The 18,794-nt window shown below is 41.5% G+C and overlaps 1 protein-coding gene and 1 long non-coding RNA gene across 12 annotated transcripts in view; one reads left to right on the forward strand and one right to left on the reverse strand.

Moving 5' to 3' along the window:
• Positions 1-1,415: 1,415 nt before the first annotated feature.
• Positions 1,416-18,794, reverse strand: part of COL4A5 (collagen type IV alpha 5 chain) — a 77,207-nt gene continuing 59,828 nt past the window's right edge. For 6 of the 11 annotated variants that reach the window (XM_030498480.1, XM_030498479.1, XM_030498483.1 and 3 more), the window contains 16 exons: positions 18,205-18,285; positions 17,442-17,540; positions 16,846-16,896; positions 15,871-16,056; positions 14,020-14,028; positions 11,789-11,797; positions 10,291-10,424; positions 9,829-9,901; positions 9,611-9,682; positions 9,055-9,183; positions 8,805-8,903; positions 7,336-7,548; positions 6,825-7,002; positions 6,128-6,242; positions 5,637-5,809; positions 1,417-4,146 (listed from right to left, as the gene is read on the reverse strand). In XM_030498480.1, coding sequence (XP_030354340.1) covers positions 4,065-4,146; positions 5,637-5,809; positions 6,128-6,242; positions 6,825-7,002; positions 7,336-7,548; positions 8,805-8,903; positions 9,055-9,183; positions 9,611-9,682; positions 9,829-9,901; positions 10,291-10,424; positions 11,789-11,797; positions 14,020-14,028; positions 15,871-16,056; positions 16,846-16,896; positions 17,442-17,540; positions 18,205-18,285 — 1,703 coding nt within the window. In that variant the 3' untranslated portion in view covers positions 1,417-4,064. Of the gene's footprint in view, positions 4,147-5,636; positions 5,810-5,942; positions 6,243-6,824; positions 7,003-7,335; positions 7,549-8,804; positions 8,904-9,054; positions 9,184-9,610; positions 9,683-9,828; positions 9,902-10,290; positions 10,425-11,788; positions 11,798-11,924; positions 15,550-15,870; positions 16,057-16,845; positions 16,897-17,441; positions 17,541-18,204; positions 18,286-18,794 lie in introns of those variants that run through there. The other 5 variants (XM_030498482.1, XM_030498481.1, XR_003993323.1 and 2 more) reach the window with 4 other exon arrangements.
• Positions 4,102-17,371, forward strand: LOC115613257. Its single transcript, XR_003993325.1, has 2 exons — positions 4,102-4,165; positions 17,300-17,371. It is a non-coding gene; the product is annotated as an uncharacterized LOC115613257 (long non-coding RNA).

The following is an 18,794-nucleotide window of genomic DNA, read 5'->3' on the forward strand; positions in this document are numbered from 1 at the left end:
AGCGAGTAGTGCTAGATACTTATCCTACATTTTAAATGTAGAACACTGTTAGTGCTCCCCTGAGCTACTCGCTGCTCCCAGCTTCCATTAGCAATAGCGTCCTGCTTTCTGTCAGTAAGATACCCTGGAAAGACTAAATGATCCTGTCCTCTTGCACAACTTTCAGCCTGAGCTTCTAGTGGCAGTAGCCAGAGCAGCAGGAGTGTTGTGTGTCCAGCAACAGTGATGGGTTGTCAGAAGGGTAAAACGAGAACTTTTCTGTTAAAAATGTGTAGTTCTGCTCACAGCAGCACAGTCCTAATAGTGGCAGAGTGACCTTCCCTCAGTGGTGGCCCCAGGACAGCACTGCTGTACAGGTCAGGCTGCACACTGCCTGCAGACTACTTCAGCTGTGTACCAAAGTCTAGAAAGTAATTGCAGAAGATTTTAGCAATTGAGCCTTTGATGCTTGCAAAATCAATGTATCACTTTCCCAAGTTCTAAAACTACTTTTAAAATAGGTATTTTCTCTACCCTGAGAAATCCTCAGTGTAGCAGGGACTTGACCTTTACAACAGAGGACAAAATGCTTAACAGCTTTTGAAGCACGAAGTTTGCATGTACATGGCACAGAAATGTTGCTGCCCTGCCCTGCGTGCCCACTCTGGTTTACAGGCTGGACTTTGACTGCAGGATTGTTTTAGAAGTTTAAATCACAGAGTCACAGAATGGTTTGGGTTGAAAGGAACCTTAAAGATCATCTAGTTCCAATCTCTTAAATCCCACCTTAAAATGAATTAGATGTTGAAGGAGGCTTTTTCCTTTTAGTCAAAGATTATAATAGTACTTACTAGCATGAAGGAAGATATTGAAAAACCTGTCTTAAGCAGGACTTTGTTCTTTCATACTAGAATAGTGTCAAGCCAAGGTTATGCATAAAGTTGCTGATTTTGGGATTTGTAAACGAGTATCTTTTAGAAAGTTGTATCTTTTCCACCCATTATCCCAATTGCAAGTGCCAGTACGGGACCTGCAGCAAGCCACAGGAACTGGATAGTGAGCAGAGAGGGGTAATGCACTCGCCCTTCGAGTAAGCTTCTAAAAGTCATTGCTGCGTGCAGGCACTTCCAGGAACCCAATCCTGTGTCTGTTCCTGCTTTCAAAGCTCCATGGTGCCCTCGGGTGGCTAAAGCGTGCACCTTGTCCCCATACAACTTAGAGTACACTTTGAGTTGTCTTCCAGGTTCCTGCTTATGCTTAACTAAAATAGACCAACTTTACATGATTAGCTGAGAGGATAGAAGTCAGGATAAAGAGCTGTAACTGTAGATGAAGAAGTGGTTTCTGAGCCAATCATATTTAGGCTGTTAAAAACTTTTAAGGCTCTAATATTCACAACAGGTTTTACTGTTAAATAATAAATCTGGAAACACAAACTTTTACCTGTAGTTTAATATTTATATACTGATTGATAGCACCTTGAGGCCCCAACCAACATTTGAGCCCCTCAATGTCTCTGCCCCAAAGAGCTTACAGTCTAAGCAGTCAAGAAGTAGAAGAAAATAACAACTGTGGTTGCTTTTATAGATCAGAAACTGATCCAACACAGGGCAAGTGATTTACCTGCTCTAAGGCACAGCATGTGTGGTGGGAATGAAACCAATATCTCTTGAATCTCAGCTGCAGGTCTCAGTTAAAAGATGTTCCTTCCTCTCTAGACCACTTTTAATAAAAATGAGCCCATTTGGAAGTCAGCCTGAAACTGATTAAGGTTCAGGACTGCTCTCCAGGTCAGGGTGAGCACTGCAGGAACTGAACAGAAAATGTGTTTCTCACAAGTGTAGGTACTTCACATACTTTGATTTTCTGTGGTCATCTCACAGCTCTGGGACTTAAAGCTGCCACAAGATGAGCTGTTTGGGGTGCTCTCTACTGTGAATTGGAATCTTGTCTCCTATCTCTTCAATCAGTGGGCTTTGTTTTACGTGCTGTGAGGGAAAGCCCAGAGCTTAGAGAGAAGCTCTGGTTACGCCCTACTAGAACAACCATATTCTACCCTTTCCCCCCAGATGTGAATGCTTCTTGTTGGTGAGTGGAAGGCAAGCAGTGGTGGTAGGGAAGGCTGGGAGAGATCTTTCCCTTGACCTTAGCATCTATTCTTCTGCTTCTTCGGGGCTAGGGCTACGCTGCTGTGTTCAGTTTAGGCTACTGAGGAGCCAGCAGTAAGATGAGGGCTTGTGTTTACAAGAAGAGACTTAATATTGTATGTCAGCTTTGGTAACATGTTCTTGACTTGGAGGTAGCAGCAGGTTCAGTTTATTTGTATATGCATCAGCAAACCAAGATAAAATGAGTTGAAGGATGCACGTTGCTGAATTGCCCACTCTCTACCAACACAGGTAACTGCAGCTAATTGAAAAAGACAAAGCTATTAATATTTTGCACTTTAAACTAAAGAACTTCAGTTTCATACTTCATTGAAAGCTTTTGAAATCAGCACCAATCTCATTGCATAAATCACTGCCACCTGGTCAGGCACCAGTCCTATGTCTTTTGTCAACTGTGCATAAAACAAGGAGATTCCTGATGCTCCATGTTTACCAGGGTAACTGCAAGGCAAGGAGGAATAGCCATTAGCAGATAAATTACTTAACAGTCATCATAAACAAATACACTTCACCTGTATAAAGCAGTGTATTAACTCACAAGTTAAGTTGTATTGATAGGTGAGGTGTCAATATACAACAAAAATATTGAAGTCACTTGAAACAGTCTTGCTTCCTCAGGGAGCTCTGTTTATACAAAAGGGTAAATGAAACAGCACTGACCACAGAAGCTGAACAGTCATGGGTACAAAAAGCGATCACTTTTCAGCTATTGCACAAGTAGTGACACATACACTGTAGGATTCTTACAGAACAACATCAGAAAGGCTGCATGCACCATTGTTCAAAGCCTTATGTGAACTATACATACACAAGAGTTGCTGTGTACTGTAAATACATTGTGGGTGTGTATAAATTCACATAAGATTAAAAGATTAATTTGTAAATAGGAAAGTTTCCGCCAGCTTATGCTTTATTGTATTCTACACGTTTCCTAGCACGTACACTAGTGTGGATAAAAGGCATGACACCACCTCTGAGTAGAGGTTTCATGGAAGTAAAATCTTAAATGCTTTGGTAACTGGATATTCCCAAGGAACAGGTTTGTTCAACCAAACTGATTACTAAAACGTGAATGTGACTTTTATTCAGAAAAGAAGGCTATAGAATATGGCTAATAACTTCACATATTTCCACGAGATACAAAAAAAATCCTTTTCAAGTGGATTGGGTTTTGTAAGCACAAATAAACCCAGCGGTAGCATGGTGTCCGACACTTAAACCCTGATCAAAATGACTTCAGGATAATCATGCATTCCCCAAACATAGCAGGTTGGCAGCTGAGGAAGGAAATGAAATCTAAAATGAGTAGGTTGGCATAAGAGGGGTAAATTCTCTCTGTACCACAAGTTTCATAATAAAATACTGCTGTATCTTTTAACTTTAGACATAAGCATTTTTATATCAGTCTGGTTTGTTCCTAACTGACTGGAAGCTTCAACTAAAAAGGTGTTTACACAATATACACATTTCATTACTTACAAAGAGAAATAAGCTTAAAATTTCATATTAAAAACCTGGGATACAGTAGGGTTAGTAGCACCATGAAAAATGTTTTTCAAAACTGCAGTCTTGTTACTTTAAACATACTCAGTGCGTCGTGGTTTTCTTTATTCTCATGGTTGATCAAAAAGGTGCCATTTTGGTACAGGGAGAGCAATGAAAAAATTCATCTTCTGATCCTTTGTGAACCTCGAGTGTTCTTTGCTGGTTCCAATAGGTCAATTCTTTCATCTTAGTCCTGTTGTCAGATATGTACCGAACAACCCTTAGAGTTTGGCACGAGTGAGGTACACTTGAATTCGCGTGGTTAAACCAGTTTGGATGTGTGTTTTCTTTCTGCACAGTAGCACCATTGTTGCAGCTGGAACAGTGCGTCTTAGCAATTCTCAACTGTTTTATAAAACGTTCTTCAAGACGTTACGTTTTCTTCATGCAAACTTGACAACGACTAATCCGCGTCCTCAAGTCTCCAGCTTTCAGTGTCTCTGACTGAGGTTTACTGGTTGACAGACACAAAGGTAAGGGTAGGTTAGCCTTTGCTTTGCTTACAGAACCATTGCTTTAAACTTCTACTTCATTCACAATTTAAGATAACACTTCAGTACATAAGAGGGGAGTTAGTCCTGTGTTTGAGAGTTTTCCTTAAGAGGGATCTTGTATGTCCTCAACACCATGTGACAGATGCTCAGTGTTGTCTTGTGTCTCAGTATCCTAAACAGCTGCTTCAGGCATAGCATACAGTGTAGCACAAATACCAAACCAAGTGGAAGGTGAATTTTGTACATTTGAGACAGTATTTCTGGGGTCTTTGTAGCCTTCGGGTTTCTTAGTTGAAGGGTACTTCAATAACCCATGCAAAACATTGCTACAATAAGCTTTGTGTTTAAGTGATGGCTTTCCCAAATTATTTCTTTATATTCTGAAAGAGTAGGGATGTGGAGATTAATATAACAAATTTGTGTAATATGCATGTGCACAGAGTAAGTCCAATTCTTAAAAGTTTCTTTAAGAAATACAATAAAAAAGGAAGTTGTGTTTATGTGAGACAGAAGACTCCAAGGTGCGTGGTAGTTGTTCGTAGACAGTTTTCACTAGTGAATTACAACTGACCAACAACCCTGAAAACTTAGTGATGGCTATTTAATGCACATTAAATAACATGGTTGTAGGCATTACACAAAACCAACTTAGGGGCTACTGCTGCTGTGCAACGCATTGCACACTGCCAGCCCTGTACCCCAAAGCTACACTTTCCAACTGGGTAGCAATGGGAACATTGAGGTTTTTATCAGCACACAAACAGGGCAGGAGCAATTTATTCCAGGAAAGGAGATGACTTTTCAAGAACAAAATGATTTTGCTACTCAAGTTGACAGGAAGAAAGTTTGAGGAGCTGAGAGACTCCAGCTGACGTGCTGACTGCAGAGGAGCTGAGGACAGGATGTGCACTGGCTTCTTTGCAGCCAAACGTCATCCTCATTCTTCTGCCAAGTACTGGAAAAATGCTTGCCATGGAGGGTATGAAACCTCTGTCACACAAGGCTTTTAAAATCAAGTTATACGAACATCTGCCTTAAACGGTTAAAGCAGAGTTGGTTTTGCCCTTCATAGCTGTCCTTTGTATGTCTCTGAACTACCTTTCCAAATATTTGAGTCTATCTAAAGGCCTGACAAGAAAAAAAACCCAACAAAATGGATGTTTTAGGCTCCAAATACACTAACTATATAGAGAAGGTACTACTAAATGTGAGTAAGAACTGACATAAAAGAATCCGACTCCTTGCAAAACAGAATGTGCCCTAGCAAGTTTTTACATACTATTAAAGGCTTACCAAGGAAACACTTGAAAAACTGGTTGGGAGGGGGAAAAAAAGCAAAATTATTTCCCTATACCCCTGTAAACAAATCTCTTTTGATGTTTGGAATAAATTCCGGTTCCAAAGCTTTTATTCTGGAATAAAGCAATATACAAGAAACAGGTTTTCTTACCTGAACATTTCTGACACCTCTACAGTTGCCAGCCAGAAACTATAGGAATTGGCATAGTAATTACAAGTGCCACGACCGTGGCATTCAATGAACGGAGCTGAGCGGAATTCCTCTAAACAGGATCCAGGCGATGCCAAGGCCTGTCCAGAGCCCTCTGCGCCAGCACTAGTGTGCTAGTGGAGGAAAGAAACACACAGACAAGAATCTCAGAGCAGATGCTAAAAATTAAATAGCACAACATTCAAATACTACATGAGCCACTGTTCTTGGTTTAGATAATGCAGTGTCAGACACCTCCATAAATACCAGTTACATCGGGCTCTCTGTACTGGAAAATCACTGTTCATCTTGGCTACCATGGTTAGTGATTGAAGGTAAAGGCTTTCAAATGACAACCACTGCAGGGAAAGGGAGGAAAATAAAGTCCTAAAGTAGCTAGTTGAGGACACAAGTGGGTACTAGCCACTTGTGGAGTAGGAGGTAGTGCTTACCATCATGAAAGAGTAACCAATCCAAAGGGAGTCCCAGCCTGGAGGACATGAAGGAATCTGGATGGTCTGACTGTGGACAGCTATCACCATAGCAGGAGCTTCACACACAACACATCTGGACACAAGGGAAGTATCAGAGAAACACATGGTAATAAAATATAATAGGAGTATGTTTTATTAAGAATTCTTACACAGAGAAAGGGAGGAAATCCAGCCTGTGAGCAGCTGTCCTAGTAATCTAGGCTTCTAATTCTGGTGTATTTTGTAAATGCAGTAAGACAATATTTTGGAGTGCAAGATCTGCCTGTATTTATGTATATATGTACTAACAACCATTCAGTAAAATACTGAAGCAGCTCCTGGAACAAAAACTGGAAGCTCAAAGTCCCCAAGTGAATGCCTTCATCCTAGAGTTAATGGCTCTCAAGTTCTCTTTCCTGTCCATAGCAATCATGCAGTGCTGACTACACCGCTTCCTCAGGCAGAAGGAGGAGAGCTCTTAGAGCCTTTCAGCTTCTAATGATCCCTGTGGCACATAAACAGACTTTTAAAGGCAATGCATACCTTTAAACAAGCTATTCTCTTGGCATTTCCCAGATTCACCTCCTAATACCTAACGTGCACATTGGAAATACATGGATAAGATGTGCTATTTATCCAGATATTAGAAGAGACACGATAGCCTGCTTTGTCTCACCGGCTGATGAATGGCTGGATGCTCTGCCCAGTCAGTGGCTCCATGCTCATGGGCATTGGCTCTGGAGTCGACAGCCAGTAGGAATAGTCATTCCTCGATGCAAAATTACAAACATTGTTGATGTTGCAGAACATGAAGGGCATGGTGCTGAAACGTCTGAGACAGCTCCCAGCAGTACCTATGGCGTAAGATACATAAAACATGACAGCAGAGTTCTCACTTCATTGCTTTTTACAGCAATTCTTTGAGAACAGTAATTGTGTTTTCTTCTTCTCCACCTGGGAGTGCACAGCCTGTGCTATCACACTGTCACATGTGGGAAAACTTAACTTCTCAGTTTTGGTTCACATTCTTTCATCCCCAATTATAACATGCAGCCCTCTGGAAGCAGCAGATCTTGGTATGCAATCCCCATCCGAGAAATCTCTGTCACTATTCAGAGAACCAGAGCATTTGAAGAAACAGCTACAACCTCTCTCCCCTTCAAGACAGATCATATAGCATATCTCACCCAAATCCTGGCCGTGTGCTCTCTCATTTCCTTGCACATATAGAAGAGAGAATCCATCATATATTCTTGATGTTCCTTGTGGACATAATGGTGTATCCCTGGTCTGGCTGTGCCGAGTTATAAGGAATCCATGAGCCACAGAAGCTGTTCCAGGAGGACCAGGTGGGCCTTGTAAGCCATCAGGACCTGGAGGTCCCTGTATTCCTCGTGAACCTGTTCACACAAGAGACAACACACAGTATTTATTAACACCATTTCTTTTATGGTGATAGGATTAACATAGCTCTGAAAGGTAGCATGGTCTTGGGACTAAGGTGCTTGTGAGATGAGAGGCCTGGTATCTACTAACACTTATCTTCCTCAAATTATTTTTTCATGTAAGCTTGGTTAAATCACTGAGGCTGTCACAGCTGTTTATAAAATAACTGTGCAACTTCCCTGTGTTGAAGGGCTATTTGTGAAGTTAAATACATTCAGAGCAGTGAAGCACCAAGATAACTGCAGTAGCCACTGGAATGAGTCCAAATCAGCTTCCCAATTCCCATTAAGATAAGAAACACTGAAACATCTTGCTCAAGCTCACAAAATAAAGGGCAGAGCCAGGAACAGAAGCAAGTTTCACTCTAGGGTGTGGAATGAGAACACTTGAGTCAAAGCCCACCAAAGTGAACAGAAAAGCTGCAGTGGAAGTAGAATAGAACAACCTTGAATGAGAGCAAGAATGAGTTTGCTCTCTATGACTGGGATAGGTACCAGGGAAGTCATTTGTTCTTGAACAGCAAAAACATCAGAAAATATAACAACAAATATTTAGCCTATGTTATTCCAGTCATTATTGTTTAGATTTTCCCACTACAATGATGCTAACAGATTTCATAGAGCTACTCAGAGGAAAAGGAAAACAGGCATTACGGATTTCTGCACCGCTTTAACTGTTTGAATTCTAATACTTTTCCTCACAAATTGCAATCTTCGGCTACTTAATATGTATCATCTTTAGCAAACTGTCCCAATGCCTCACCTGAGTTCTTTTCTCAGATCATAATTCAGTAATTCTAAGCAATAGCTGCACAGCAGCCTGGCCTCTGCCTCTGGTGGCATTCTTTCCTTTATGAAGTCTGCTTTTCCCCATTCATGATTTCCACACAAAATCAAAATTACTTATCTCGCTCTTCTGTTTCTTACAATCCTCATTATCATCTGTGCTGCCAAGGAGATGCCATTAAACTTGAGATAAAGCATTTTACAGGATTATTCAGCAATGGCTGGCAATGTGTTGGTTCCAGGAATATTCCAAACTGAAGTATGTTCAGCTGCTTGTAGTATTTTTAAATTAAGAAAATCCTAAAATTATAATCTTATTACTATTCCCATGAGGTAAAGAGAGATCTCACTTCCCAGTGTTAGCCTGCACTCACACAGGGGAGCATCTCTTTTTCCACTGGGTTCTCATAGGATAAACACCATACCTGGTTGGCCTGGAAGACCTCTCTCTCCTTTCCGTCCTGCTGGACCATCAAAACCAGGTAGTCCGTCACGCCCTGGGTCACCAGGAAGACCAATTGGACCTAGAACAGACAAATGCATAACTGAAACACAAGTCAATTGAATTCAGCTGAATTCAGTATCTTGTCCCCGCAGCCTGTGCCAAGTGACTTGCGTTGCAACCTGCAGTCAGCTGTACCTGGTCATTTTCTCTGCAGCCACCTAGGATCATACCTGGCAGTCCCTGTGGCCCTGGCAATCCGGGTGGCCCTTTTGACCCAGGCTGTCCTGGAGGACCCGGGGGACCTGGGTCACCTTTGACAACAATGCTTCGTCCAATGGTGCCTGGTAAACCTGGTGGACCTGAGAGAAAGCAGCTTAGTGTTAGATAAACCAAGGTGGAAGAGAGCATTAGAAACAGTTTCTGTTATTCTCAATTGCAAAGTCTGATGGCAAGAGCTCTGTCAATGCAAAGTGTGTGTGTATATATATACACACACATATATATATATATGGCAAAAAAGTGCTCTGGGTGACATCACCCCCATCAGTTACCCCCCTCCAAAGACACCTTTTGCAGGGGTTAATCCATGTAGGCTGGATATAGAGTATAAAATATGGCAGAATTACTCATAGGGCTAAAAAAGTATAGCCCGGGATTGTGTTAAGCTCTTGCTCTCTTAACTATGTTCATTGCTGGCTGAGACTGACTCAGTCCTACATCTGAGTAGCAAACTCTGCTGGCAGGGAGCAAAAGTGACAAACAATAATGCTACCCCATGACACCTACCTGGTGGGCCTGGCAGTCCTTGACTGCCTGTGAGGCCAGCAGGTCCTGCAGGTCCAGTGGGACCCTTCATACCTGAAACATCGAATTCACACAGTTACTCAGTGAAAGAACATGCTGTCTTATAAACTGCTGCAGGAGTGGCCAAAATCAGGCTTCTTTCCTCCCTGAGGGGTTGTTACTGTGTCTGGAGGTTTTCACTTGAAATGCCAGTTAAATACCTGGGAATCCTGGAACGCCTGGAACCCCGGGGTCGCCCTTCATTCCATTCAGACCTGGACGACCAGGATCCCCCTGAACAGAACAGCTTCATGTTATTCACTCATCTCCTCAGCAGTTTCAGATAAACAGATAGAAAAGGTGGCTGGGGAACAAATAAACACACTTTGGGTCTGTCAACTAGTGCTTTGAAGGGCTGAGGCCATGCATTCTGCTCACTGCACTGGGTGCTGTCAGAGAATGCAATAATGTGAAGTGTGCATTAACAGTTCCAGCTCCCTCAAGAATATAATGGGGACATCCCACCCAGATACAAGGAAAAGACCTTCTTACTGCAAGACAGTGTTAGCTATCACATTTTAGCTTTTATTTTACTATGATAAACTGCATATTCCACCCAAATATATTAAATTTTTATTGCATTTAGAAATAAAGTAGGGGGAGAACTCCATGTCCTGTCCTACCTGGCGTCCAGGTGGTCCTTGATCTCCCTTTTGACCAGTCAGGCCAGGAGGGCCAGGTTGACCTGGGTTCCCTTTTTCCCCTTTAAGTCCTCCACTCCCTGGTGGCCCTCGTGGACCTTCTGGGCCTGGTGGACCTTAACATTGCAGAAGAAATACATGTATATCAGTACGTATCAACCATCCTCCCCATGTTTGTGCCTTCAGCTTAAAAAAATTATATAAATTAAAGGTATTTTGGCTTGACTTCCCAGCTCTGCTTCTGAATTCAGGATAAACTAAAAGGAAAACAAATAGAGGGATTATTTGCACTACCCAAATTGGGAACCCAGGCTCCTTATCTAGCTGATGGAGAGAAGCAGGTCTTTCTAGAAGGCACTGCAACTCACCTGCGACAGTTTACCAGTGACCAGATCAGTGCCTTTGGTAGGAGCCAAGAACCCCAAAATTAGATGGTACAAATATCCCCTCTGCTGACCTGCATTACATTCACCATTTCTTAGGTGCTATCTTAGCAGACTGAATTCCTTTTGAAAGCCAGTCTCAACAATGTAAAATGGATGCTTTCTTGCTGTTCGAATTTGACATGCCTTTGGAGAAGGCTGGTATATGCTGTCTGCTGACAGTGGGGCAAGCAGGAAGCCCATCATTCTGCCTTGTCTAAATAACAATTGGAGGTGCAGAAACTTCCTTATGACTCTCCCTCCAACTGATTTGTCTGTCCTTAGTAGAATTATGCTGTGTAAATCCAATAGAGGAACTGGGCTGGTCTTGAAATACTTTGCCTTTGCTACAGCCACATTAATCCAAAGCAGTGGATTTAAAAGAAATCTGGGTATTTGGAGAACTGACAGATGAGACCCCCACCTTTATGCCAACCATCTGAATAGAAGGTAACCAATATTAATTTGTGGCAAAACAAACAGGAAGCAAGTGCAGCAACATCTAGTAACATTTTACAAGTTAGATCTCATAATTGGATTAACAAAATGATCTCTCTGCAGGACAGTGCTATGACATTCTCCCCTGTAGTACAACAAATCTAATGACATTTATCAGTGTGCTGTATTTTCAATTCTGCTGCAACCTCAAATAATTTAACATCTCCTTTGGCATCCTCACAGTCTATATTCAGTGGTTAAATTTGATGAGCTGTATTTCTGCATGCAAATCTGAGGATGAATTCCTTCCAAAATTGTTCTTTTTAAATCAACAGCAATTTTGTAGCACATTTCACACATATCCTGTAGCAGTTCCAGCTACAGAAAACATCCCATCGTGCGAGGATTTTTTGTCTTCATTTTGCTCTTTTATACTGGTCTAGTACCGTACACATGCAAAATACTACCAGGTTACCATGTGAGGCATGCTGATCAAACACACAGGTCTGCAGGGTAACCACAGTCCTTAACAAGATAATCCCAGAATTACAGGAAAACACCCGTTTCTCTTACATCAAGTGCAACGCAGTAAAATAAATTGCCCGAGTTAAGAGTCTAACCTGGAGGACCTGGAAGGATCAGAGTTCACCAAAGCCCAATGATCGATGTTAGAAGGGTCAGACATCACACAGTACAAAACAAGATTACTAGTTAGAAATAGTACAGATGACAGCATATACACTACACAACAACCCATTTCACCAGCATATTTTGTATTTACAATATAATCCACATGCATGCATAAAACCATACATGAATACACAATGATATGTATTTTCAGATACAAGTTATTCTGCTGACTAGGCTCTACTAAGACTAATTTGACACTTCATTTAACAACAAACTTAAAGCTTTACTAAAGAATGTGTTATTGCTTTAACATTACACTGAGGCCTTTGTGATTAGTCCTACTCACAGTGGGGTCTGTAACCATTTCACTGACAATACTCAACATCGCAGAGCCTGGAGCTTGGCAAATATGCAGGTAAATGGTGAATGACAACTTAATCCTGAGCAAAATTCTGCTTTGGGCAGACGGAAAGTGTGGTTAACAGAAGCACTTACCACCAGTAACTGGGTATGAGCCTCAACTAATAGTGAATACAATTGTAGGACTGAAAAGTAGGCTTATACCCTCTTCAAAATGGTAAGGAGGATTGATGTGGATCAAAAGGGCTGCAAATGCTATAAGCAACTTGGTCTTTCATGTCAGTGAAATGATTTAAATATATCCACATATTACCATGCAATTTGCAGCTAAAAACTACAATAAATACATGTCAGGTTTACCTCAAAGCACTTTCTTACATATTTGGTAAATTACTTTAAATACTAACTGTAATACAGTTGTTAAAAATAATGACATGGACATTTCATGGTTACTGTTAAGAACTTATAAACTCTATTTCACTGTTAGGTAGGTTTTGCTGTGATTTATAAATATGTCATACACTTGTTGATTATTGAATTCTGGTTGAGCACAGTCACAGGGTGGAACAACACATGAGGTGATTGCAGAGTTCCTCTCAGCATACCCATGGTGGTAGCCCTCTTTGAAAGAGCGGTTGCTGGTTGTGTGGCCACACTTCAGTTAAAACGCAAAGCCACATTCATTTTTTACATGACTGCATAAAGCCTGGATTCAAACATCAGGGGCTACCACATTTGCTACCTCTCAGTGCTTAGGACAGCACACCAAAAACTGAAATGTATTATGAATTCCCATGAGAGTTCTTCCCTGTGAGGGTGCTGAGGCGCTGGCACAGGGTGCCCAGAGAAGCTGTGGCTGCCCCATCCCTGGCAGTGTTCAAGGCCAGGTTGGACACAGGGGCTTGGAACAACCTGCTCCAGTGGAAGGTGTCCCTGCCTGTGGCAGGGGGTTGGAACTGGGTGAGCTCTAAGGTCCCTTCCAAACCAAACCACTCTGTGATTCCTGAAAGTCATCATAGCAAAACCTAAAAACATCATTATCATTACATAGATATACCAAGTCATTTTCAATCTAGGCATAGATGCTGAAAATCTTCCCAAGAGCTGGCTTATGTTACATGCTGATGTTCTACAATTACAATAAGCTTGTGCAAATGACCATGTTCTTACCAATCCTATTTCACTGTTTTATCATAAGGAAGGGGAGAGCTGTAATGCTTCATTTTCATTAAATAAATGTTAAAGGAAGAATTTTCCTCATTTCCTCTAAATGTACTGGTGAAGCAAAACAATGGAAATAAGGATTTCTCCGCACAGGAAGGCTACAATGCTCTCAGTTGGGAATGTAAAGCATCACTGTTACTCTGTATAAATTTTCCTACAGACAGTGTTGGTATAAAAGAAGCATCTAATTTATTTAAGTCACTTGAGAATGTCCAAAATCAACAGTAGTAGGTGTGACAAAAATGAATACTGTCACTTGCCCAAGCTGCAGAACACAACTACACAGCAAAGACATGGGAGGACAGCACAATATGCTTTTCTAAAAAGGATGGAAAACAGTATATATTGTTTTCAACCGTGCTGAGAATAAATATGCTAAAACAAGCTTCACAGCTGGGGACACTTTAGGAAAGCCTTGCAAATCTGGACCCACATGGGGAGAACAAGACTATGTCCTTCCATGCCAGTCCTACAACATGGAGGAAGAATCTGAAAGCCAACTCTGAGCTTTTCTTTTCTACCACAGATTAAAAGGCATGTCTGAAAAATGACTCGGCATATCTACATTTAGACACTACAAAAGTATTTATACATTCATTTTCATGCAAAGTTACTATTTTGGAGTTAAGGAGCTAACCTGAGGGACCTGGGAGTAGGGGGTCAGAGTTCACCAAGGTCATCATTAGAACAAGGGGAAAAACATCAAAATTGTTAGACATATCAACAAGCTAACATATTCAACTAAACCTTTCTTTTTAGATTTAGCTCAATATTCCTTTACATACAGTATGCAAAACACCAAACTATTATTATTCATAGAAATGAAAATAGTAACAGTGGAATATCAGTGATATTGTGTTGCCCTGGAAATTGGCTTGATTGTATAATTAATCAATAAATCCATCCCAATCCCATTTATCAATGCTTGTTTTAGGGGCAGCTCAACTGAAGTCAGAGAGCTACATCATGCTTGACTTCATCACTTTTACTAATCTTAGAAGATACCCAGAAGCCAACAACAAACAGTATAGGCATACAGCTTCTGGATTTATTTATGTCCCTAGAAAGAGGGTAATTTCACAGCCACACAGCTGCTTTTATGACTAACTGCCTTATGTTGAAATGTTACAAACTCAGCATTCCAACAATAGACTGTGTTATCATTTGAAACAAAAGGCTGGAGTGCTGATGGTACCAGAACTGCAATAATAGTTTGGTTTATCCACATTAGTTCACGCATAACTGAGCAAAACAAATGCTTCACTTTATACATTGCATGCAACAAAAATGGAAATAAGAGAAAAAGAGAGAAAGAGGCAGTGAGAGAACATGGCTGAGCAGAACCTCCCTGGTTGTTTCCCCTCTGCCAGTGCTCATAAAACTGCACAAATCAGTCCCACCATTCCTCTGTGTCTCCAGCTGATTAGTCAGTAAGCACCTGATTTATACAGAGAAGTGTGAACAGGATGAGAAGCTTCATAAAACCACCAATGCTACAGCAGGGCATAGAATCTCAGTTGGTAGTTTTATTATACATCGGGAGCTGCTTAGCTTTTTTTTTCTTGAAGAGTTTGGAGATATTCACTGTAATGAAAGCCCATACTTTTATGGGCCGATTGGCTTCCAGTGCCAAAATCGTAGTTGCTGTACCACTCTACATAGAGAAAAATTATCTTTGGAAGATCTTGACATCTAGGATGTCTTAGGGCTTTATTTGGGCACAGTTAAATTACAAAGCCCAAGTCCAGCATCCCACCATCTCCTGTCCCTTCACTCCTCCTCCCGCTGCCCCAGCAGTATCGAAATGCAAATAAACATCCTATGACACAAAACAGAAATCAAATCCTAATCCACAGCAGGGAGTTGCTCAGCAATGTTAACTCGGAATAGTGGTTTCTTTCATTCCCAGGATTAGTTGGTGCAGGAACAAAATGCAAACATGGAATGGAAAGATGAACACGGCATGATGGTGCACGGAGTCCGTGGGAGCCACATGACACAATGGAGCAATGGCTTATGTTACATGGCACGCAGATGAAGAGGCAGCTATCCAATTTGGTCATGCTGTGATGCTAGCGGGAATTTGATTGTCAGGACTCTTAAAATGATGGGGTTTGTTACTTTGGGGTTTTTGTGCGCGATGACATTTGCTGATCACGGGACAACACTGCAAAGGTATCAGGTGCTCAGGAGTCGGTATCGTGTGCGCTAGATGATTACTGTGACAGCATGCGGAGGATCTCCCGGTTATCAACGCATTAGGGTTTTGCTGCCAGGTATCAGAAATGAACAGAAACTGAGGCTGGTTTATTTTTAGGTAGCTGCTTTTGGCAACAAAAATCCTCTGGTTGCCCACAAACATTAAGACCTAGGCCATGAGGCTGGAACTTGTCCATCCAAATAAACTGACAAAGTTTGAAGGCTGATAACCTACCAGCAAAATGTGAAAGTACTGGCAGATGTTGATAGGTAGGGATCACGCTCTTACCTGGCTGTCCTGGAACACCTGGTGGGCCAGGGCTACCTTTAGGACCTTCCAGAGGTGGCCCTGGTAATCCTGGTGGACCTGGTGGACCCTGTAGACCAGGGAATCCCTGGAAACCCGGTTCTCCCTTCAGACCTGGAAGTCCAGGGGGCCCCGGTGGGCCAGGTAACCCCAGTTCTCCTTTTTGCCCTGTAAAACCAAATAGCCATGTTTATGAATACTGTTACAAATTGATAGGCAAAAAAGCTCAAATGTCAATGTGCAGAGCCATTTCTCTCCCCTGCAGAATGGGCAAGTCTGACCACAACTCCTCTAATTTGTGCAGTGAGACTGTATAAAATTGGTCTAGCATTCAGAAAAGAGTTAGAGCTAACATTTCTTGCAGCAAGAAGTGCTATAGATTCTGACCTGTTAAAAGGTCTTACTAAGTTTCACTTCACTACTCAGTGATGCTGTAATTCCTATGAGTTTGTAAGCCTACGAGCCATGATTTATGTGAAGAAATCTATCAATATTAAGACTTCATCATTTTTTGAGACACTGCTGAAAGTTAAGACATACTTGCAAGTTTTCAAATAAGCTTGAGGAATTTAGGAGATTTAATGCTGCTGGAAAGTAATATAGCTTAGGTTGTGATGTTGCTTTTGAAAATACAGCAAGCAACTATACTTTCAAAGCGGCTTCATTTGTCATCTGTTTTATGAATGCTTTATTTACTGAGACAAATCAGCAAAGTTCCACACAATGCAGTTGACTATTACCCTGTGTCCTGTGTAGATTTATTCTGTCTGCATAATTGCTAAGTTACCAAGTTCAGTAGTCAGTACTGTGTGTTTATTACTGTGGTTAATTGAAAACAGTCTGCTGAGAACCAAGAAAAAGTTATTCTGCTTGTTGCTATAGCATTCATTTGTTGCAGAACATCCAACATGCTCTTTTTGTTTTGGTGTATAGATGTATTTTACATTCAACCTTTACCTGACAATCCTGGGAGCCCTGGAGGTCCGGGGCGCCCAAAACCTGGTAGACCTGAAAAGGAACAGATTCAGTTAATAATGAACATTTAGCTTTCAAGTCTCCAGGAACAGGAATATGAGGCTGAGAATGGTGAAAGTGCAGTTCACCTAAATCTCTGATTCTTTGCATTCTTGATTCCTGGTAGTTACCACGATTCTCATTCATTCACCAGACCATACCAAAGGTAGAGGTTTTGCTACAAATGCATCATAAATATTTCCACAATGCTTTTTCAGATTTCATACATTTGCATTCTTGGTTGGGGTTTTATCTTTAAGGCAGACATTACACTGCTTATCCATTCTGAGTGGAAGCAATATAGCTACCATGGAATCCAGGAACAGGGGCTGGTGTTGAAGTCAGGTAATAAAAATGTAAGAGCTGATTGAATTCTTGCCCTGTGCTTCATTGGCAGCTTGACAGCACCCTTTGTGAACCATTCAGCAGCTGCGAACCACAGAAGCAGCTTGAAGGTGTATGGGCAGTATAGGAAAAATAGAGAAAGCAGGACATCACAGTGCAGAGTGACAAGAAAACCAACAGGAAGGATACCTAACCTGGTTCACCCTTCTGACCAGCTGGTCCAGGGATACCGTCTCGACCAGGCTGTCCCTTCTCCCCTGAAGGACCAGGAGGGCCAGGACGACCAGTATCACCTAAAAGGGGGATAGAACACATTAGCACAGTAATGCCCAACCTGTGATAAAAAAACCACAACCTCCCCACCTCCCCCATCTGAATGTGAAGTGTCACAATGTAATAACAAATTCACAGCGGTGTAATCTTAAAACTAAAACCTTTCTCTCTCCACTGACAATTTAGAAAAGGCTTTTATGCATGTGACCTTTTAAGCAGTTAGTGTTTGCTGAAAATAATATAATGTTTCCCTTTGGGGTAAATTAGAATTTTGCTCCTATAAAAACAGGTCAGACCACCGGAGTACTTAACATAAAGCTGGTAAATCACAGAATCATAGAATAGTTAGGGTTGGAAAGGACCTTAAGATTATCTAGTTCCAACCCCCCTGCTATGGGCAGGGACACCACACGCTAAACCATGTCGCCCAAGACTCTGTCCAACCTGGCCTTAAACACTGAAACAGTTAACTTCTTGTTTCAATAGCTAGTGATTTGACTATCACAGCGGACACAAGTCATCAAGAGACAGTTAAAACTACCTTCTTTTCTGTTTTTCAATGAACTGGGTGCAATGGTGTTTGAGCATCCCCATACATATAGATGTTAAAAAAGAGAAGAGAAGAAGTGGCTTCATGTGTTTTTCACAGAAGCAGATGACCCTTGCTGTGCTGTTCACGCTTACCTACTGGCCCAGGTGGTCCAGGCAGGCCAGGATTACCTGGAGGCCCCTCAATACCTTTTGGTCCTGGAATTCCTGGCGTTCCTGTAAAGTATGGGCATTTCAATCAAATTAAGCACAAAACTGGCTTTTCAGCAGATCTTGAAATGGTACAATCTGAGATGTCCTGAGTAACAAATGAGCCAATTGTATCAAGATACTGTACTTATGTTCATTTTGCAGATTTACAGTTGTTTGAGGAGATGAATTATAAAGCAAAGAACATACTGAAACAGAACATACTAGCACAACTGTCCTTATTGCTACTCTCAAGACTCTGTCTTCTTAATTGTGAGTGCCCGTGGCAAAGGACACAGTGAGTCTGCTAGGAAATAACCATTTTTCTTCTTGACAACAAATTGAAAGCATTATGAACTGTTGCTGGATAGTCCTTCCCCAGTCATCTTTTCCCAAAAAAGAATCTTAATAAAAATGGTCTTAGATGGAATTTACACCAGATTCTCACCCCTACAGCATGAACTGAGTGGGAGGTAGGAATAGCAACTGATCCATTGCAGTATGTCTGTTCTGGACAGCATCTGAACCTGACCAAA

This window comes from Strigops habroptila, chromosome 9, assembly GCF_004027225.2.
Source record: "Strigops habroptila isolate Jane chromosome 9, bStrHab1.2.pri, whole genome shotgun sequence".
Lineage (NCBI taxonomy): Eukaryota > Metazoa > Chordata > Aves > Psittaciformes > Psittacidae > Strigops > Strigops habroptila.